Source organism: Haliaeetus leucocephalus, unplaced genomic scaffold (genome assembly GCF_000737465.1).
Source record: "Haliaeetus leucocephalus isolate CR32 unplaced genomic scaffold, Haliaeetus_leucocephalus-4.0 Scaffold217, whole genome shotgun sequence".
In the NCBI taxonomy this organism is placed as follows: Eukaryota; Metazoa; Chordata; class Aves; order Accipitriformes; family Accipitridae; genus Haliaeetus; species Haliaeetus leucocephalus.
The window spans coordinates 5,401,368-5,424,429 of record NW_010972653.1 but is presented as its reverse complement, the minus strand read 5'-3'; the positions used below and the strand labels follow the sequence as shown (position 1 = coordinate 5,424,429).

General features: G+C 45.1%; 1 protein-coding gene across 1 annotated transcript; it reads right to left on the bottom strand.

Moving 5' to 3' along the window:
- Window positions 1–13,163: 13,163 nt before the first annotated feature.
- Window positions 13,164–20,559, bottom strand: ODC1 (ornithine decarboxylase 1). Its single transcript, XM_010566678.1, has 11 exons — window positions 20,434–20,559; window positions 20,116–20,261; window positions 19,773–19,946; window positions 19,431–19,603; window positions 18,424–18,558; window positions 18,185–18,266; window positions 17,768–17,851; window positions 16,292–16,454; window positions 16,094–16,206; window positions 15,596–15,810; window positions 13,164–13,646 (listed from the first exon to the last, which is right to left on the bottom strand). Exons 2-11 carry the CDS (start codon window positions 20,215–20,217, stop codon window positions 13,505–13,507), a joined length of 1,383 nt encoding a protein of 460 aa, XP_010564980.1. The 5' UTR covers window positions 20,218–20,261; window positions 20,434–20,559; the 3' UTR covers window positions 13,164–13,504.
- Between the last annotated feature and the right edge of the window lie 2,503 nt (window positions 20,560–23,062).

The following is a 23,062-nucleotide window of genomic DNA, read 5'->3' as shown; positions in this document are numbered from 1 at the left end:
AACCAGCAGCAGGTGGTCAGCCTACAAATGTGGAAAAGAACTGCGGTCAGATAGAGAATGCCAGTGTGAGGACAGCAGTGCGCCTTGCCAAGCTCATCCTCCTGTGCTGCCTTAGATGCTCTCCAGAGACACATGGTCAGCTCCGTGCAAGGGCTTGCTCTGCTTGCTTGGTGCCCAGCAGTCTCTCACCATCCCCAGAGAGCTTGGGGTCAGGACAGCATCCTTCCAGGACAGGGGAGGTGCCACGTAAAGGTCCAAGCCCACACCACCCACCGGCAGTTGCAAGAGGGCTTGTGGGCTCTGCTAGTGCTGTCAAGAAGAGATAGTGCCTTGTTTGCCATCCTCCCCACCAGACACAGTTCTTCCTTGAAAGCTGGGTTACTTTGTCATCTTCCAAGTCCCTGTAGATCACCAGGGACCAAGTGGTAGGTCATCACCTTTATTGCCATCAGCCTCAGCTGATTTGGCCTTGCACATCATGACTGCATCACCAACAAAACCTGCCTGGCTGGTGTCAGCAGCTGTCCCACAGCATGGCTGGCCTTGGAGAAAATCCCATCTGGATGCCTGTTGTGCAAATAGGAGGCAGATGCTACCCCAAAATTTTTCTGCATTCCTGGTATATCCAGCTGGGACTGAGCCCTGCAGGGCCTTGTGGTGCAGCTCCCAGCAGCGCAGGCTTTGTGTCACTGGCCCTGGCACCTCTGACCTTGCAGACTTTCAAGTCCCAGCCACAAAGGGAAAAAATATCTCACCTGGCAAACAAGCATGCAGGGCTGGATTGGCACCATCCACTGCGGAGGTGACCTAGAGAGAAGGAAATGGGCTTAGTTCCCACAGGTCCTAGCAGACATCCTGCTGATGCCAATATCAACACACCAGCCACTGAGGGTGTAGAAAGGGTTGTGCTCTGGGGCTGCTGGACATCATGGAGGTTAGCCCACGGGGACACCGTGCTTGCAGACAGTGACTGCATGGAGTGGGAGGGATGAGCCATGCTGCCGGGCCAGAGCTCGCCTTCGGGATGGATGCCTCTCCTTCACTCCCTACTGGCTTCAGGCAGGGATGAGCCTTAAGGGGAAGCTGGTGCACTGGCTGCTGGCTCAAACAAGACAAGGAAAGCAGTCATTGTTCTCCACGGGATGAAAAGCAGGTCCTCCCCACTCCTCAGCCGCTGTGCAGGTCCCATGCAGGGCCCGTTTCCCCATGGCCCAGCCACAAAACATCCCCACAGCTGGGTATGCCAGTGACCCAAGGAAACAAGAAATAGCATGAACCTCTGAGGAGGTAATGAGCTCGATGCAGGTTCCTCGCTGGACCTGACATGCCAGGCACAGATGCTCCTTGAATACAGGGTCACCAGATCTCACCTGGACTGGGTAGCCAGGGAAATGGAGTGGAGAGACCTGTCTTGGGTTTGGAGGAAGAGGACGCTCAGCAGACTCAGTTGACCTTTCCCAAACAACATTAGGATTGCATGAAATGACATTCAGCAACTAAAAACCCACATTCTGACAAGAGCCAAGGCAGCTTGGCCACGATGTTACAAAATATGTCTTCCCAGAGCCACTGGCTGCATCCAGCCTCATGAAATAACCCCTGTCCTGAGTGCCCTCAGGCGCTGGAAGCTGCACTGGCAGGCTCACTGGCTCCTAAGGTCTAACTCGTTAGGTCATTAGCTGGCATGATTTTGGCACGTATCAGCTAGTAGTCTCCTAGCTACTTCCTCCACACAGTTTAGGAATCATCATCTCTCCTCCCTTGGAGGCCAACCAAGGTCAGCATCAGCTCAGGCTGCTCTATGCTGGGTAGCTTGGGCAGGTTTAGTGTGGGAGGGGAGCATTTCTCATGCTATCCAGGCAGAGGAAAAGGGACTTCAGCAGGAGGAGAGAACAAGCCACCCTCCTGCGGGCTACTGGTTCACAGTATAGTTCAGGTTTACGCCATGCCTTTGCTGACTGTAGCCAGGTGCTTATCAACGGGAAGCCAGAGGGGCTGCAGCTCCATGCACCCAAATGTGCAGCTCAGTCACATCACACAGTGCATGTGCGTGTGCGTATGTGCACGTGTTTGCAGCTATACTGGGCATTTATTTTCAAATTGCTACCATGCAGGCCCAGCATAGTGCATGCTGGCAGGCTCTGGCAGAGAGGAGGCAGCAGGAGCACGCCTGCAACATGGGCACCTGTTCTGGGGAGGCGTGTGGGGATGGGGCAGGAGAACATCCCGCCCTGGGCTGATGGCACAGGCAATGTGGTTCCTTACTGCATCATTTTTATATGACTTACAAGCACTTTCCTAAGGATAAAGCTAAATGTCCTGCCTGTGGGTTTGCCTTGTTCTCCCTTTTGATGAGCAATTCCTGCCTCTGTCCTGGAGTATGAGTCACTTCAAAGTCTTCACCTCCATCAGCTGCACAGCTCTGTCTTACAGCTTTTTTCCAAAGCAAGACTGCTAGTTGATTCCTTCTTCAGTAATGTGATTTAAATCACCCTTCAATCACTAGTCATTTCCACACCTTATGGCAATAAGGACAAATTAGCACCTTAAATGAGAGAAAGGTGCTTCTAGGAAATGGGTTTAATTTCTAACAGGTTTTTGGGAAGGAGCTGCCAACCTTGGATGAGTCAGTTCCTCTGCTGTGGTTGTGTGAATGAAAAGGGCACAAATAGGAAAAACTGGTACATCCTTGTACAGTGCATGGCACTGATATGGGAAAACATTATCTGAGTGCGGTGGGGGGCTACCAGGGCATTGTGCTGGTCCCTGCCTGCATCCTGCCTTCACCTGAGCCAGAAGCCAACAGCCACAGTGGGTGTGATTTTCTAGATTGCCCAGTGCCCTTTAAAACTCAGGGGTTTCAGTGCTTAATTAAAAGATAGTTGGAAACAAGTTCTGAAGGATGTAGGTGCTTGTGCCCTACTGCTGGTATGTAGCCACCTACCTCACTGAACAGCAGCGGGATTTACCCTCCAGCCTGCCTCCAGGTCATGGCTTTTCCTTAAAATAGGGGAAAGTTAACTTTTAATGTAAAAAATAGCAATGCTGGAAGGAGTTAAGACCCAGCTACATGGGGTGGGGTGGTGGGATTGCCTCTGGAAGCCAAGCTCCAAGGCATATTCCCTACCTTTGCCCAGGGGATCGAAAGGATTTTTGGTACTTTAGAGAATTGACTGCAGCTTTACCGGGCTTGGATGGCTAATGACTGATTGGCAACAAATTGGATCCCACAGGCATGCCCTGCCACATCCTGTGAGAGAGGGTGGAGTCACACAGCGAGGACCTGCTAAGTTGGGGCTGGATGAAGCCAGTGTCCAAAGACACCTGCTATGATTTTAGGTTTCATGCAGATAAGAAGAGATGAAGTGAATGGATTTGACCTAGGTAGGTTTTTACCTTTATTCATATACCTTAGAGTAGCAAGCATTTTTTTCATCTCAGAAGAGTGATGTTTTGCTATTATGCCACCAGCACGGCAGTGAAAGCCAAGCTTCAACAGCTCGTTTCCTTAATCAAAAGCTGAAACCACGGTCCTCTACAGCCACGGGTGACAATGACCTAGGCTGAGGAGCTGCACTACCTGAAATGCCACAGGAAAGATTTTTCCAACAACCTGTTAAAACAAACAGCAACAAATTGCTTGGATTGGGTGCACGCAAAGAGCAGAAGGATGAGAGCGTAACCTCTCATTTATATCAGCCTCTGGCAAACATGATACTGGATTACTATTAGTATTTTTTTTAATGACTCCAGGGCACAGTCTGAGGATCTCCAGACCAGTAAGCCCGAACCAGAAAAAAATTGGTAGAAACCATAGCAAAGTACAGACACTGCAGATCCTAGGATAAATGTGATGTATTAGGGAAGAGACAAAATGGACTTTCATAAATGGAAGTCTTGCCTGATTAATCTTGTCATGGTTTCTGCACGAATGAAGGGGTAACGCATTCCTAAATGGTCTGACAGGGGAGGGATATATAGATGGATGGATAGATACAGTGGGACAAGGATGTTTGCTAATAATACAGGATTGTCTAGGATCATCAGAGATGGTGCAAAATATTGCAGGAGTGTTTTTCCATATTGGTGACTGGGCAGTAAAAATGTGAGTTAAACTACCTATTATTAACTACAAAAAAAAAAGGACATTGGAAAAAAAAAGCTCTAATTATTCATACACTTGGAAGTCCAAATTAGCATGATACTGGGATCACTTTGGGTAGAGATCTGAAAATATCAGGTCAGTGCTCAACTTCTTATACCATGAATAAGCTTTTGGGGAGCCTTTGGGTTTAGGATGTTACTAAGCTGGGTAAAAGGGTTCCCTGCGCACCCCATATATCATGCGGGGTTAAGCTGGCCTCCAAAACCTCCTTCTTCTGTTTGGGCACAGCTGGTCTTCCCTGTGCAGCCCGCGTGCCCATGTTTCTGTGCCCTTAGCTCCTCACTTGGTAACTTAAACTTTCAGGCTATTTACATGGCAGCTAGTACCTGGCTAAATCACGTACTGTGTCAGCGGTACTCATGCAGACCAATGGCAAATAGCTCCACAGCTGCTTAATGCCGGCAGGGAACATTTTGATCAGCCCATCTTGACCCCACTGCTAACGCAGGCCAGTGAATCTGCCTTGGTTATTTGTGTACCAGGCTTGTACCTTTGGCCCGAGGCTGGAGACGATGCTAAACGTCTGCCACTGGACTCCTGAGAGTGACATCAATATTCTTTTGTCTTAAGTAAGCCTGGTGCTGGCTCAGCTGCATCTATCTCTCCCAAAGACAAATTATACTTTATTGCATGGTATTGCTTAGGACAGAAAAAAAATCTCAGTAGGCACCAGCAATTCAGCACTTAAAACTCGTAGTAATATATAGCTTGACCAGGGTAGCTTTTTGTCCCTTTCCACTTTGTCTTTTCTTTTCCCTGTTCTGCCCACACACATGCACTGTGGCTCTCGGGAAGCACAAGGGGGGCTGGCGGGATGAGAGGATGGTTGCACGGTGTCCCTGGGCATTACTGGGGACAGCACTGGGAAGCCAGGCCAGCAGAGGTGTGCTCTGCCTCACTGCAGCCCCACTGGCATCATCTGCCTGAGCAGGGTGGTTTTCTCCTCCAGGAGGGGACAACAGTGGGAGAAACTCAGGGTCTCTCCCAGGGCACGTCTCGGGGTGCATCCACATCTCGGAGTGCATCCAAGCCTTGGCTTACACCTAGGCTAAGCTATCCAGCTGTGGGTACAGCATGACCTCCACTTTCTACATGCAATAAGCACTGTAAAACATCTGGCTCCAGCCGCCCTGGGGCCATGGGGTGCTGGTCTGGCTCTGGGAAGAGGACGTGGGCGGAGGGCAGGGAGCAGGGTTCATGTGAGCTCATCTTATGCAGAGGTTTCTAGGGAGCCCTTGCTCCACCAGCCTGCCCTCGTCTCTCAGCAGCTGTGGCTACTCCAGGGGGTCTCTGCTGTGTCCCGTAAACCCCTGGACTTTGTGGCATCGGGCAGAAGGATGCCTGGGGCTGCTGGCAACCCATCTGGAGGGATGCATCCCCGGCAGGGTATGCTGGTGCTGTCTGCTCTGGCCTCCTCCCTTCCCACCATCCTGCCCCTGCTTAAAAGCCAAAGATTTAAGGAGTTATGTTTTCCCTGCAAGCACCATTTCCCTCCTGGCTTGCCTCAGCGCAGGTCAATTTATTTGCTGGTAATAAAGAAATTTCCTCTCTTGCACCAAAAAAGAAGTGTGCAGGCAGTAAGCATAGCCTTAGGAAGGTCCTACAGCTGAAAGTCTTGGGCTGCAAAGGAGCAGGCGGCAGCAAATACGGACCCCCAGTTTGGGGTCTGGGGAGGGAGCGGGTGAAGCGAGGCCCAAGGCAGGCTGCTGCTGCCATCTAGCCCTGCCTGCCACTCAGGAGCAGCTCAGCCCTCACCCACGCACCTTTCTGCACCTTTCCTCTCCTGAGGACCAGGTATCTTTTCAGGTCTCTTCGTTTAGCTCACCCTTTCTGAGATTGCAGCAGCTATGGCAGCAGTACTTAGGGCCAGGACACGCAGCAGCTCGGTGGTCAAACCAGAGGAGGATGTGTCGGCTGCTCTCCCCTGCTCTCCGTGGCCGTGGGCCTGCATCCAGCGAGTGTTGTGGGGCCACGCTCACTGGGTTGCATCCTTCCACCCAGTGAGATTCACCTCCCGTGGGGGAAGACACCCTCTGTGCCCGATGCTGGCATGGACGTCGGACCCAGCAGATCTCCCACCACCCTGCCCGGTGTCCTAAACCTGAGGCTGGGAACAGGTTTCTGCTTTTGAAGTTGTTTGCTCCCTGCGATTGTCTGTGGCTACTGCCTGAGTCAGGAGGAGGAGTGAATGGTGGTCCCCAGGCTGATGGGCAGCACATTCAGCTGGGGATGCAGGAAAACTCCTTCAGGAAGGTGAGATGCCACCTTGGGAGGGTCAGGGCTCCTGGGTGAGGAACCTTCTTTACCCCATGGAGCAGGATGTGGCTCTTTCCTTTGCTTTGACAGCCACACTGTGGCTTTGGTTTAGCATCCATTACCACTTCTCGCCACTCCCCTCCCCAACTTTTTTTGAGGCAGGAGTGGGTCCTCCCTCCTCAGTAGCTCCTTCAGAGGCAGCTGCCAAGTTTAGATTCATTTCAGCATAGGCACCTCGCCGAGCAGAGCCCCACCAGTGGGAAGGCAGCCGAGGAGCTGGTGGTGTTGGCAAAACCGAGGGGACGGCACTGTGGGGCTCAGCCCCACGGCCCTGCCGGACCTGCTGGGCAGCAGGGTGAGGATAAGCACACCAGGATTGGAAGGGACTTTAGGAGGTCTCTAGCCCGAGCTCCTGCTCCAAGCAGGCTCAGCTGCAAGATCAGTCCATGGTTGCTCAGGACTTTGGCCTGTTGGGTCTCAAAAGCCTGCAGAGGTGGAGCCTGGCCAACCCCATCAGCAGCCTGGTCCCCTCCTGGCTGTCCTTACAGGGCAAGTTTCTCCGTGCACCCAGCCTGACCCCCTGGTTCCAGCTTGTGTCCGTTGTCACTTAGCAGCAATCCTGCAAAGTTGCTCTACAGAAGATGGCATAAATTGGTTCCATGGACTTACCCCCACCAAAAAAACCCCTGACAACAGTGAATGTAAATTAACCCCAGGAGCAGTAGAGGAGAATAAAAAACATCACAGAAATAGCTACTGGAAGAGCCAAGCCTCGGACTGGGCTCTAAGCTAGAAGCTGACAGGACATTTGAGGTAACAGCCTTAAGAAATTAATTTTGAAGTTTTCTGTGTATTAAAAACCTCAAATCCTTTGTTTCCCATTTCTGTGAACAGATGGGAAAGGAACTTTGTTTGGTTGGGATTTTTTTTTTTGAGCTGTGCAATAGTTTAATTACTACTTTGTACATACATTTTCCCTGTACTTTCTTATTTGCGTTTGTTCTCTCTAATAACATCTCGCTCATGTTGCGGTCTAACATCGGGAGTGTGGGATCATTCAGAAGCTGTCTCTCCTTTCTCCTGCCTTCCCTGGCTCTGACAGCCGGGGTTTTTGATGCTTTTTTTGAGCTGAGCTCCATCTTGTGGGCTTTTGCTTGGCTAATTAGTCAACCACATCCTTATCCCGGAGAGGATCTCCCTTGGCCGCGGTCAGAGGAACACCCCCACTTCACCTGCAGTCAGGTATAATCACCCACTGGGGGATGAAACCCACATGGCACAAGCAGATGAGTCCAATAGCACCTACCTCCCGGGGAATTTGGCGAGCCATCCTGGCAGGGTGCAGGAGGAATTTCCCTCTCCCAGATCGGCAGTCTCTATGGCAAGTTGGATTTTCTTTTGCTTTTCACTTTGGTCAGATGCTGTAATGGTTTAATGCCAGTTTTGACTGCAGGAAAGCAGGACAATTGTTGCTGAGAAATATTTATTGAGCTGTTACAGTGAAATCCTGTTGCTACTGATGAACTATAGTTAACAGCAAGTAACTGGAGTTTTTAAGCAGGAACTTTTTTATCTAGCAACACAATAGATGATTTTCTTCTTGTCCTCACAGTAAGGGCAGCAGCACCTGTTACCTTACTGAAAACTTCGTCCACGTTATCCTGGTCAAACATTGCAACCCCGTTCCTTGCAAGAGTGCTAAACTAGAACTAATGTTGTGTACTTCCCACCTAGTGAGCTTAGTAGCCAAATATAAAAGGGTTATGCTTAAGCCCACTGAATGTCCAAATCCTGTTCTTCTCCCAAGGCTGGGAACTGCATTTTGAGGATGGAAGAAATAACACCTGTGATTGCAAAGCACTTTGGGAATCCTTTGTACTGAGCTGCTACAGTTGCCTTTTCTCAGCTTGTATGTGGTGCTTCCTGCGTTTCCAAGGTACGTAGACTGAACCTGCACTTCCCCAGCAATGGTAAGGTGTTGGCAGCAACCAGCTGGGAGCACTGGTCTCTTTACATCGCTGGTCTGAAAGTGCCTCTGCCTTTGCTTCCTTCCCTGAATTGCTGTGCAGCCTTGCTGTCTCTTGACCACTTTTTGGACTGGAATATGGCAGTTGGCTCTGTACCACAAAGGCAGGGTGAGCCAATTAGTCCTTTGCAAAGCACTCTGAGAGCGTGAATTGAAAAGAGTATAACTGGACAGCACTTTTTTTTGTGGGAATACTGTGGGCAAGACTGGGACCAGCTCCCTAAAATGAGGAAGAGGGAGGGTTGGTTTCAGTGTGCCAATGCTTTTGTCTTTAGGCACAGACTAACAAACTGAGGAATGCTGTTGCTGTAGTATAAGCATCAAGAAACACATGCAAATAAGGTTCTAATATTAGCTGGACATTAGTGATATTTGCAAGACAACATGGACATGCACAAGACTGCAGTGTTTGCCAGTGCTCAAGCATTTGCCTGTGAGGTGGGTGGCCTCTCCTTACTGAAATGGAGGGGATTCAAGGGGCCACCGTCGTTCATGCCCAAAGCACGCACCTTTACACAAGTCCTCAGCCTCCCGCTGCGAAGGCCAACGTCTTGGTGGCTGTACCCCTCTGAGCGCTCATCATCAGCTTTCCAGAAGTGGCACTGCTGTGGTTTAGCTGCTCTAAACACCTCCTGTATGCAGAGGACTACAAAAGCAGTTGAAGAGCAATAGCAAAGCTTGCCAAAATATAAAGTAATTAAGTCCCAGGCCCATATATGCTCCCTGTTCTCCATGTATCTTCAGGATAGTCAAATACAGTGTTTTAACTAGCTGAAGATGAATTTTAATTGGAGGCATTTGTGACATGGGTATCAAAACCAGACCACAGCCACTGAGATGCCAACTGCCTTCAAACTGTAAAGAAAACTAGGTGATTCATGTTAAAACCAGGGACGCTTCTCTGAAGCAAATTACTGTCACTTCTTTTGGTACTGATCAGTGCTTATTTCAAGAGAAAATTAAAAATAATAATTAGTATTGCAATGATTGATGACCTTTTACTTTTTGACAATCAGTTAACATACTTGTCTAAGCTCTTCTTGCAATACTTGTGGATAATGATTTTTTTTATTTTTTTTTTTTTTTTGTGGAAGAGGGTTGGCTTTGATCTGGAAAGCAAGCTTTCCATTTCAGTCTTGCTGCAAATTGATGCTGTGTTTAGCTACAAAAGACCTGTTTAAATGATAGTACTTGTTGGGGGTGAGGTCTGTGAGAGGAAAGAGCTCTCCCTCCAGCTCCAGGTTTGCTCCCGGAGGAAGCCTTGCTTCTGCAGGTAGAGCTTTGGGTCCCTGCTCAGCGCTGCTCCCAGCTCTGGGTTAGCTTGCTGGTGCAAACGAGGCGGCAGACTTGCCTCTTCCGAGGGGATTCATGCACTGACACTGTTTGTCTGCAAGGCCTGTGTTGTAGCCTACAAGTTAGCAGCTTAAGAATTAAATTGTGAGTTAAATGCTCATGCAATAACACAAGGGAAATCTGCCCTACAGTACACTCTGCTGTCAGCAACTTCCCCCCTTGTCCCTTATTTTGTCTCGGTCTTCTCCTACTTCGGTATTCTCTACTCTCTCCTTAATGTATTCCCACCTTTGATTTTCCGTCTGATGTAATTTCAGAGGACCACTGTTTCTCATCTTTTTTTGGTATATGAAACTATATTTGCACCAAAGGATGTCAGCTGAACTCCACTACAGGTCATGTATAGCCATAGGTGGACTTATGGAAGGTGTCAGCTAGACTTGTTTCAGACCTCAAACAGCTTCACAACTTGAGAAGAAAGGAATGGGGTGATGAGAAGCCATGCCCTCTGCTCAAGAAGATGTCTTGGTATTTGCCTCAGATATTAGTCTCTTTTTCCGAGAACAGACAACTCCATCACCAGTCCAGTGAGAGGAGTGACCGCTGGGGACATTAGGAGCAGGAATGCAAGTCTTTGCAAACGGCCCAGCGAAGTCCATGTGTCCACAGTGAGACAGACACAGCACCATACAGAGCATGGTGAGGAAGAAGCGAGCTGAAAGGCACAGGCTATTTTTGTCTCCAACTTTGATATTTGTTGAGCTAATTATAAAATAGATGCAGCTGATCTCAAATTTTTTCTGGCATGCAGCTCCTCCCTCCCTCCTGTATCAGACAAGCTTGCTCCAGGGAGGAATAATTCAGATGTGCAGTTAGAACAACTGCATTTGATCAATGAACATGGCAAAACAGAGCGAAGGCTTTGATGGCCCAAGGCTCAGGGAAGGGAGGTCAAACTAAACCATAGGAGTTCACTGCTTGCTTTGTTACATCTTTGCTGTCCTACATGGTGCTCCAGCTTACACTAGGAAATATATTACCCTAGTTTGGATGGTAGGGAATCCCCACTGTCACCATATGACCAATTCCTGTCACTTGGGGTACTTTAAAATCAATTTAAAAAGTAGAAATGGACCACTAAGATTCTATGGAACCCAGGGGCAGGGCAGCTGTGAGATGAGGGATATATACTTGGTATCCCTAAGACCAGAACATCTGCTCAGTGTAATCCAACTTAAAATGAGAAACTTGTGTCTTGCTTAAAAACACACCATCCTTACTGTAAAGATTTATTACTCCCACAAGTACTAAAAGTCAGCTAGCCCCCCCCCCCTTTTTTTTTTTTTAACATGGAAGTTGCTCAAGATTAACAGTTCTTTTTAAGCACTTGATACTCTCCTTAGACATGGCTTACAGAGCACCAGCTGAAGCTATGACTTACCTGCCATGGGAGAGGAAGGTAAAGAACTGAGGTCAGCTATGCCTCTTTTGGGGAGCACCAGAAGTTAATCAAAATGATTATTAGTGTGTTGCCACTGTCCTGGCCTCCAGCAGACAAAGAGATTAATTTTTTCTTTTTTTTTGAGACAAAAGCCAATGAAATAGCTAAAGCAGCCAGTTAATGTTAAATGCAGATCAAGAAACTAATTAGCAGCCTGCCAAATTCCTCTCAGAGAAGCTTACTAATTAGCTTCTACAAGTGATTGCCTTCAAACTACCTGCTAGAGATGGTCTCTGCTGGCTGTGAGGAAGCCAGACCATGCCGCTTGCCCACCAGCAGACTAGTTGCTAGTGCAGCTACTGTGTCAGGTCTCACTACAGTTGTACTCAACCTTCTGGCTCAACCATCCACAGCCTTCAAACAGGCAGGTTTAAAAAGCAGCTGCCTCTCCTTTAGACCACTGCAGGCTTTCCAAGAGTACTTTTTCTGCATACCTGTTAGGTTTTTTCCAGAGTTCAAATAAATACACTTAGCTCTCACAGGGCAAGATTTAGATGTGAAATGTTACAGTATTAACATTTGGTTACCATTCATTACTTTTGCTTTCACGCTAAGAATCATTTAAGTTTCCACATGAATTTGAAGAAGCTGAAAGACACCCTGGTTTGGCTGCAGAGAGTTTCCCTGAGATTAAGGCTATCGCTCCACTACATGTACATACTGCAGTTTGCACCAGTGTGGTTCAGTAGCCAAACAGCTGGCTACTGTATGCATGAGAATATTTCAATCACAAGTTTGAAGGCAGGAGTGAAGCAATTAATGTAATTTTAAAAAAAGCCATTGGGGATGCTTCAAGAGAATCAGGAATGAGGTACCATTGCTTCTGTTTACCCTATTAGTTCAGTTAGTGAAGTGTGTAGTCTCAGCTGAAAGCACAGAAGCTAAACATTGTCTTTCACAGCTGCTTGTAAGAAAACGGCTTTATTTCTCATCTTGTTTTATAAGCAGTGCTACCCTTGGATGACCCTTTAAAACTTAACACTTACTCTAAGTTAGCTTAAGCTTTACATACTTATTCAATACATTAAGGTTTTCCTCTTTACACATCAGGCATTTGCTAAGGGATGCCTGCAGTCCAGGACCTTCTGGCAAACAGAACAGATCCAGATCTGGGCCTGATCAGTTTGTCAGAAACATTTGGCAATTTTAGTGCAACAAGTGGCAGCAGCCTAGTATCAGGTTAAACAGAAATCAGAATGCTCTGCTCCAGTAAGCAAACTCACTAATTTTATCATTAGCTCCTACTATTTACTACTTAGTGTCATCTATCACATTTAATCCGAAGTCAGAAGTTTAACAGGGTAGCATGTATTTTCATGACATTAAGTAAGAGCTTCTAATTGTATTGCATGCAAAGGATGTTGAGTCCCATCTCTTATCATCCATTTTATACTAAAGCCCTAAGCAACAAGGGTCAGAGAGTAGTTGCCACCTACTAGTTAGCCACAGAGTTTCAGCTTCTTAAGTTTTTCCCATAACATTTTAATTGTCACATACATAACAAACAGCTTGTCAGTGGCAGCCATGGAGCCTGTGTTGTTTTCTCTCATTAATGACATGTTTAAATAGCCATCAGTCCTAGCCACAGCAGTTATAGACCAACATGAATAAAAATGGCACCACATTGAACATGCACTATGAAACTATGTTAAGCCCATGTTCAACAGTGAAAGGCAAATGTGATTCCATGAGAATTTGCACAGTAGTTAACTTGTGATTAGAAAAAGCTGGACTATCAACATCTTAAAAAGGACACTTACTTCAGTAAGTTGGAAGGGCAAAGGTAGGGGAAGAGGATGGCAATTGTGTTATTCATTTATTAATAAGCTCTGTGCTTGCAGCATCTGCTCTGCCTTCATATATGCTATAAGAGCAATCCATGACTGCTTAATTCTCTACAGATTAAACAAAGACCAGACCAGTTATTTCAATATACTTTATTTTAAAACAGGTAGGTCACAAAACACTAACCGTAGCCCGTTCTGCCATACACAAGCTACAAATACTTGTTTGACAGTTGAGGGTCAGTCTTTAGTAGCATACATGAAAAGTGAATAAAAATCCATATAAAACAATATTCAAATAGTTTCCATAGGAACACAGATAATTGTGACCCATCTCCTAGTCATTTTTGTTGCATTTATACCAAAACTAAATTTAAAAAAAAAAAACCCACTTAAAAATTCTAGCAAGAATTAAGTTAATGGTCCCCCAAATGCCCTAAATTCGATGACTAACCTTGCAGTTAATTACTAAATATTACCTATACATTAATACTAGCTGAAGCACAAGTTGCTGGATATTCAATTCCGCTTTCCCAAGCACAAGAGAGTGGCAGACTAGCAACATCCTGCTCCTCCACTTCAGCTAGGAACCCTTGCTCCTTAATCTGCTGCATTAGTTGCCTAGAAAGAAAAAAAAGCAACAGTCAAAAGAGTATTTCACTACAATGTGCCAAGAAGCTGCTAAGCAAAGTAATTTTTTTACTACTGGGGAGCATGAAATCAACTCTTCACTCATCTGCAATCTAGACAGTATCACCAGAGCAAAAAAACCCAAAGCAGAATCAATGCAGGCCACTTGCAGCTGGCAAGGCTTTAGGGCAAGTGCCAATACCAAGCTGGATTCACAATTTCTGGGTAGGATCTAGATCTGCAAAAATGCACCTATATATATCTGTAGCTACATCTGTATACCACACGCTACAAAGATTTAATGATTTAGTAGTCATTAGTTCAGATTTCATACCTATGCCACTGACTATCCCTTATCCCATACCTTCACATTCCTGGCTAACTTGAATCAAGTAAAAGTATGGATGACAGAATAGGAATGTAAATGAGCTGACCAGTGAGAACCATGTAACTCCTACCATACTCAGACTGGAGTTGTACTGAAAGACAAGCTCAGAAGAACTTCAGTGGACTTGGTTATCTTTTACTATATGCAAGGCAAGAAGTTGTGCTACTACATGGCTCCCCATATACTACTAGCTTTTACTTAGACATGTAGTCATCTTGCCCCTTATCTTCAGTTATCTAGCCACAAATTTAGTCATACACCTTTATGTATGTAGATTACATTCCAAGAAGCTTTGCCTGTGCTAAAAAGATCTGCACCATAACTTCATTGATACATCCCCCTCAGTTAAGGGCCAGCTTGTATATCACAGAATTCTCCTGCCAAAACAGAAAGTGCAGGGGGTCACGTAGGGCTGAAAGGGCTGTAGCCTTGGATGATGGTTATGTCTGCATAATTAAGCTCAGTATGCCTCAAACCAAGTATTACATTTTCACAGAAACCCAATAGTATAGTGAAAAAACTAATTCTTCTGCAGAGCCATTTTTAGTTCAATTAGACACAAGTTTGGAGTCTTATGGGAAATCTAAAAGCTTCATTTGGTTTGAGGAATGCTTCAACTGACAGAAGGTTTCACTAAAAGAAACAATACAAGCCTTGCTTATAGAGGCAAGGCTAGTAAAAGGATGGAGGGAGCTTCCTCTTTTATGGCAGGAATTCCCCTGAACTTAAGCTTTTTTCAGTAAGTTTGAAAGCAACCCAATAGCAAAGTTAATCATGCTTTAGGGTAATACTGCTGCCCAAATGCTCTCTGCCAGTTTAGTAGACAGGCTTCAATACAGAGGTAAGGGCTTCTTACAGGAAATCCCACTTTTATAGAAGATGCAATCTGTTAAACTGCCTTGCACAGAAGAGTATCCAGGTTACTTTAAACTACTGTTTAAGGTGCAGCTTTACGGTATCCTCATACTCAAGAGGTAGTCCTGCTTTCTTTTCTTACCTGTTTAATAACTTGCCATGGAGATCTGGCACTCTGCACTGAGCAATGAGCCAGAGCTCAACCTAAACCAAGGAACAGCCCTCAGAGATCATATTGTGAAGCAGCACTATTGAATGTTCCTGTCTCCTGCAGTCAGGATTCAGCAAGCCATCAACTTAGGAGACAGCACACAGAACTGTGATTGACTGGTCTAATTACTGGTCACAGTAGCTAACTGTAAAGAATCTGTAATGATTCTATACGTTGTGCAAGAGTGAAAAACACCAGCCAGAAGCCTAGCTTAGTGAAGACTCCTAACGTTATCCTTCTAAAAGCACCTCTCCTGAAAGAGAGTACATCAGAGAAAAGAGTAACTGGTAGCGTTAGGATTGTTCTAAGCACACAACAAAAACTTTCAGAGGCACTGCCTTCTTCCACACCACAAGGAGGTTTTCCAAGAGCAATGGCACCAAAACTATGGGCCCTGTTTGTTAAGGGGCAGACAACTGACATGAGCTCTTCACTATAGTCATCTGTATCAAAAGAACTGATGGATCAAGATACTTAATTACTAACCATGCTGGTCTTGATATCACATAGTGTATTGTTGGCCTCTGGAATCCATTGAAAGTAGAAGCTGCTGCAACAGTATAGGCACCCATGTTTTCAAACAGGATCCAGTCACCAACTTGCAACTCTGGCATATTAAAACGCTCAACAATACGATCTAGGCCATCACATGTTGGTCCCCATATGCTGCAGGAATAGCAGCTGTCATCTGGTTTAGACCGCTAAAGAAGAGAGTTGAGTATAATTAGACAATCAAAACAGCTTCCAGAAGTAATATCATAATTAGTATAATATTCCACCTCACAAGGAAGAGGAAGAATAGCTGCTGCTTGCATGTCCTTCTCCACCCTTGGCTTTGAATTAATTCCACTGCATGCTTCCTAAGCCAAATGCCAAATTCTGGCAACATGAAGGGAGCAACGAACTGAGAAGTGACTGCTGTGACAAGGATTCTCCTACATCCATTATACATGACTAGTATGTGATACTTCTGAATGAGCATACCTTCTGCAGAACTGGTTTAACATGTGCGTGATCATACAAGATGCAGTTGAATGATCCATAGACTCCATCATTCACATAGTACATAAGAGTTTTGTCATTTGCATCATCTTCATCTGGAAGAAGTTGAGATACCAGTAAGAGAATGCTTGGAAAGAAACACAGTTGGCTAGATATAAGATTAGGTCTAGATTTACATACCATCAGAACCTGTTTGCTCCTTTAATACAATTTTTTTCGCAATGATGTTGACTGCCAGCGTGAATGCTGATGCAACATAGTATCTTCCCGGCTCTGCAATAATATTTATTCCAGAATCCAAAGGAAAGTATTTATCCAGTGCTGGGTTGATTACACTCGTGATCTAGGGACGAATCAGTTGCCAATATTAGTACTTCAGCAGTTACTCAGGTGCTATTTCAGAAGTCTGAGATGGAGTCAGACTTTCATGCTCACGGTGATACACTGGTCAAGTGTGTAATAACTATTTTCATATTGTAATCTCTATTCATTGCCTCTGCTTTATTTTCCTATTCAAACTTTTGTTTGGAGTTAAGTTTGCACAAAGCAACAAAAGCAGACATCACTTGCAGCTTAAATTTTCAAGTGATCAAACAGTTCATGTTTGAGTTTAAAGGAATTCTCCCCACTAGACTCATTAAGCCAGCATTAAGGCCCTGCAAGTCCCCATGCTTCAACTTTAATTCCTAGTTTACTTGCAGTTCTGCTGATCATGCAATATTCTCCAGCTTACTGCATCCGAAAGAAGTCATCTCACAGGATCTTGAGAACACAGAATGCTTTGTCACCACCTTCGAAATTCAGTTGCCTTCATGAACAGAGTTATTTCCAAGTTCTGAAGTTATCAATGATTATTAAGCTGCCTCCAACTGCAGCATGACTGCATTACACCATGGAGCCCAATGGCAGCAACATTTGCTCTTGATGCTTCATGTAAGTCAATACTACACTAGGAGAAGCCAGCCTTCATTAAGAGGCATTATAAGTGAGGCAACATTGGCCCACTTTATTAGCAGAAAACTCACTTTATGTAGCTTTATTGCTGTCTCCTTGCGTAAATATATAACATTGTTTAATGCAACTTTAGACTGGCAGGTGCTCTGACAACACTGCTGTAAGTGGAAGTCCTATTAACACCCAGAGAACGTTTATCTTCTGAAAGCAGAAATATTTCTGTGCAAAAGCAGACTGGAGCCTGGAGAACTGATCAATTAAAAAATGATCCAAAAGCTGGCTCTAAACCAGATCAGACACTGATCTAGTTTGCTACATCAATGCTTATGCCACCCAGCAGGGCTGTATGGGTTCAGAACTACTTTTTCACCCCATTTGGGAGCATCGCCAATCCAGACAGTCTGAAGTACAGTATCAACTGGAAGAAATCTATGCCAGTAAGAATCAAGCCTACAATTAAAATTTGCTTTACAAGTTTGATATCTCTGCATGATTATAGTCATTTAGCTATGTATCTAAGGAGTTCATCTGATCTTCAGTTTTCAGATTAATTCCCCTCTTTTTCTCTAAATTCAGTTTCTGACCAAACAGACAAGTTCTTACAAGTGTGTCTGCATACCAATATAAAAGCAAGATTTTGTTTACTCCAGATCAACATTCAAGAAGACTCCACAACCTAAGAAGTTCTTAGCAAAGCTATACCTCTTCAAATTTAAGCTTGACATCTTCAGAGCCAGGGAAGCCACCACCAATATCAAGCAGATACATACTGAAGCCAAGTTCAGCCTAAGATGAGATTAAGGGCAACACTGTTAAGAAAGCAGTACTTAGTTTATCCTTTTAGCTTAAAAAGCAATATAAAGTAATTTCATTAACACTTGGAACAGAGCTAATTCATCATGTTCAAGTAATAGTCACTTGAGTTTGAGCTGCCGGTTTTAGCACATCCGTAGGTGAGTTTTGCAGAACTGGTCAAAGTAAGCCATGGTGACCTCAGAAATTCCAACAACATGAAATTAGCAACTCAGCTAGCTTTAAGCCCTGTAATGGTTTTACATTTGATTCAGTTTTGCCACAACAGTTGAGCAGTAGTTCCAGAGAAAGTAGAACTAGACTTACTCCCATATCAAACACACAGCGGGCATCAGAAATGGCTTGAACAAAGGTCTCTGGGTCTGTACATCCACTTCCAACATGGAAACTACAAAGAGATACAAAATGTCGGTTGCTATTCGGCAAACTAGTCAAGAAGTTCATACAAAACTCAAGTCACCATACACAAAGGCATCTCTATTGTCAGGCAGACCATTTAAAGAAATCTTATTTAATATGACTGTATTTTGATGTTATCAACACACCTAACTCCAATGATGGCAAGGTCAAGTTCTTTTGCACGCTCCAGAAGAAGCCTGCTAGTCTTAAGTGTAGCTCCAAATTTAACACTCAGACGACAAACTGCTTTGGAGTCATCAGTTGTAATGCGCAAGACTAACCTAGAAATAGGAAAAAATGAGGGTTTAAGTTCCAGTATAAAAGACATCATTATCAGGCACATATATCCTTAGAATGAGACTGAGCTTAAACATACAAGCTTTTGTCATGGTTTCGGCTGGGATAGAGTTAATTTTCCTTCCAGTAGCTGGTATAGTGTTATGTTTTGGATTCACTGTGAGAATAATGTTGATAACACACTGATGTTTTCAGTTGTTACTAAGCAGTGTTTATACTGAGTCAAGAATTTTTCAGCTTCTCATGCCCAGCCAGCCAGAAGACTGGAGGGGCACAAGAAGTTGGGAGGGGACACAGCCAGGGCAGCTGACCCAAACTGGCCAAAGGGGTATTCCATACCATGTAATGTCATGTCCAGTATATAAACTGAGGGGAGGAGTTGACTTGAGGGGGATCGCTGCTCAGGAACTAACTGGGCATCAGCTAGCAAGTGGTGAGCAATTGCATTGTGCATCACTTGTTTTGCATATTCCAATCCTTTATTATTATTGTAATTTTCTTATTATCATTATTAGTTTCTTCCTTTCTGCTCTATTAAACTATTCTTATCTCAACCCACGAGTTACCTTTTTCCTTCCAATTCTCTCCCCCATCCCACTGGGTGGAGGGAAGCAAGTGAGCAGCTGCGTGGTGCCAAGCTGCTGGCTGGAGTTAAACCACAACAGCTCTCCTGTCTATTTCTTCCTAACGTGCCAGTAAGCTATACAGGATTAGACTTCACTGGCTAAAAATAGGTTTATTTTCTCATAATTTTGCAGCCCATCTTAACTAATGAAGAATAAGTTTCAGATAACAGCAGATGTTTCCATAACTTGGGAACCCAAGAAAGAATTACAGAACAATTAGCATAACTTACTTGGCTTTTGGATGAGCCCTTGCAACTTTCATTAGTTCTACTTCACTATCAAATGTCATCATCTGTACACCACTGCTGGCAGCATGTTTGATTTGAGATACTTGTTTGCAGGGATTTGCATATATTATTCGCTCAGGAGGTACACCAATGCTCTGTACCAGCTGTATTTCCGTCTGAAGAAAGAACAGATTACACTTGTGAAAGATTTCTAGATGGGTGATCAGACTAATCAGTACAACAGAAGTTACAGCACTTGGTTATGCTTAATTTTATATGAACACATCTTGTAAAGCTGAACATACACTAACATCACAGATCAGAATACAGTCATCAAGATCTTACCTTACTGGCGCAATCAAATCCTGCACCAAGAACAGCAAGCGTCTTCACTACAGCTTTGCTGTCATTACATTTTACAGCATAGAAGGGGGTTACCCGGGGAAGGGCTTTATGCCATCGCATGTGCTTCTTTACAATATCCCCAAGGTCAGCAACATAGAAGGCATCTTTATCATCCTAGAGCAAATACACATCTTAAAGTTACAAACAATAGATAACAGGATAAGCCTAGAGGTCAACATCTGAGTAGCAGCCTGCCTTGCAGAAAATCTGCAAAGCCAACTTGTTCCATTACTTTATAAATCTGTAGCATCACAAAATGCAGTCATTCTCCTACCATACTTACGGAAGATGACACTTCATTTATTTTTTGGTCAAGGATATCCTTGGCAGTAAAGCCTTCATCAAGGAAGGTGAATTCAAATTCTTCATTGCTGAAGCTACTCATGATTTCCAAGATTTCAGCTTTATGGGAAAGGATTTAAGTACAAACTGTTGATGCAAAAATAACATTCATTACTTCATTTAAATTCATACAGTTTACATTCAACTACTTCACTTAAATTCATATAGTCACTATATGACCACTACATTGTGGTCATATAATTTACAATTATACAAGTCCTACAATGATCACCAATAGCAGCATAGATTAGGAATTTACAGAGATGACAGATCAGATTTAATCAGAACCAAGGAGGCACTCCACAAAATCTTGCTAGCTTGAAGGCAAGTTCTCCTTTGTTCAGCAACTGTATGATGTACTAAACCTATTCAAATTAAAAAAACCAAAAAACCAACAACACCTCAGACTAATAATATCTGACTATTTATATAAGTCCCTGAAAGTTTACACTGTCTTCCTTCACCTCCACATTGGAACTGTTAATATTATGGCAGTGTCAACATAGTTACCACTGTTGGGGTTTTTTGTTTTTTTTTTGTAACAACTCTTAAACACTATTGTAGCTCACCAGTTTCTGGGAAAAAGGGTTTACATGTTACTACAGACAGAATCTGAAGATGTTACCAACTTCTGAGTAGTAACAACTCTCACTAGGTCAAAGCCAGTTGAATATCTGGATTCTCACTGCAGTTCAGACTATGCATAAATCAGCAATGAGATCAGGGCTTTCCTTCAAGTTGCTCTGTTGGTGGTTAGAACTTCCCTGTTCTACCCATCACCCCCACGCTACATGAAAAGAAAACCTCAGCTGTCAGGAGTGACAGATACACACTAAGAGTGGTTCCTAACTGTGGTCTGCAAAGTCTTAACAGTGATCCCAATTAACACTTTATAGCAGGATTTTACAGTAGTCCATAACAAATCTTCATTGTTAACAGGAATCTACCAGCCAAGTAGAAAGTCCCTTGAGAACCAGAACTAAAAGACAAAAGCACATTCCTCTGCTATCCAAGACCTATGAAGTCCATGGCAAAGTGTATGGGTCATCCTTTTACTGGGTAGTCCAAATAAAGAATGACAGTCTCCATTAAGCTGTTAACTCAAGCAGAAGTGCGCTACCTTTTAAAGACCTCAGCATTGCAAGTGACTCACAGGGAAGATATGGTTTCATGTAACCAGGCCTAGCCTTCTGCTTCTCTCAGCACTTTTTACACTCAATCTAGTCATACAGATTTGGACCAAAGATTATGCAAACGCTAAATTATTCACTAATCTTTACTTACATCGCTGTTCCCTCTATTTTCAAAAAGGCTGTTTATAATAACATATGAAAAAGAACATATATTTTACAGCTGTTACAGATTAACAAGGTTCTAAGACCAACAGAATCATTGGTTCCATACACTGTGTATACTAAAGTCCATTAAACTTTATCTACTGAAGGACTTTGAAAAGTCAGTGCTTATACAACTTCATTCCAGCCTTCAGAAACATATGGCACCTGAACTGCCAGTGTCAAGAACCACTCTGCATCTTTTTGATCGATTCTCACTTACCAGAGACAAACCAGATTTGAGATTCAAACTAGATTAAGCTTTAACTCTAATGAAATAAAAGCCAACAATCCACCAAGCCTCATTCTCCCCCTGGTCTCATTCACATGCAGTGTTAATTCTCCCAGAAGCTGGATTAAAGTCTCCTCTTAAAAGCCTCTTTGAAAGGACCTTAAGAAACAGCAAATTAAACACTTCTCAGGAAGCTGTCTGTTACTGAAGAGAAGCTGCATCTTATGGTGGGACAATTTCAACGAGATGCTGCAGCTTTGCAAAAAGCGATTCAGTGAATTCTAGCTGTGGTTAAGTGAACACCATCCGGAAGAATTTAGTTTATCCTCCCCTCTGCACAGACCTGTATGAAAAGCACTTTTCCTATTAACCTGTAAAAGGGGAATTACTTTTGCTGGTCACAGCAGACTTTGTTAAGAAGTTCTTGCAAGCTTTCCATCTCCACCTCATTGCACAATTTTAACTACAGAGTAATTACAAAGAATATAGGCAGAACATGATCACGTAGATGCAAATTGTAGCCTCCGAGTGTATATTTCTACTTGGACTGTGTGCAAAGCGTCTGCAGCTTCCCAGAAGAAAGGCAATTTCTGCTTGTTTAGAAGCTGTTCTCCAGAACATTCCCTTATTCGGGAGCTGTATTTAGACACAGCTGAGTCATACCTGCAGGCTCTGTACTCAAATACCAAAGCTGCGTCTAGAAAGGGCGCCCGAGGCGCTCCTGACCCTGGAGTCCTGGAGCTAGCAGATCGCTGCTGACCGCTACCGGGACGGGAACGGCTAGCCGCCCTACTCTGGCGGAGGGTCCTCCTGCCCGGAAGCCCGGCTGGTCCTTTACTCGAGTCGGCTACCTGGCTCGGCTCAGCTTGGGCCAGGCTGCCCGACCCGGCCGCGGGGCACTCAACGCTCCAGCCCCCGATGCCGAGGCCTCCCGAGGAGGCATTTCGGTTTGCCCTGGCGGACGCCTTTATTAAAGCCCCCTTCGCCTTGCAGCTTGGCCCCCCCCACCGCCGAGACCCCCGGGGGGGACGGGCGCTCCGCGGAACCGAGCGGCTACCGCCTCGGGGCAGGGAAGCCGCTCCGCTCCGCGCCGGGCCGCCTTGTGTAAGGGCGGGCAGGGGCGCCCCGAGCCATGTTCCCGCCGCGCACCTGCCTCTCCCCACCCCGGAAAAAGCCCGGCGGCCACGGCGGAGCCGTCCCCTCCCCCGCTCCCGGGACGCGCCGCCAACACCTCCCCGGGCAAGCCGCCGCCCGGAGCCTGCCTTTCTCCCCACCCAGCCCTCGCCCCGCCGGGGAGGGGGATTCCCCGGGCGCGGAGGGAG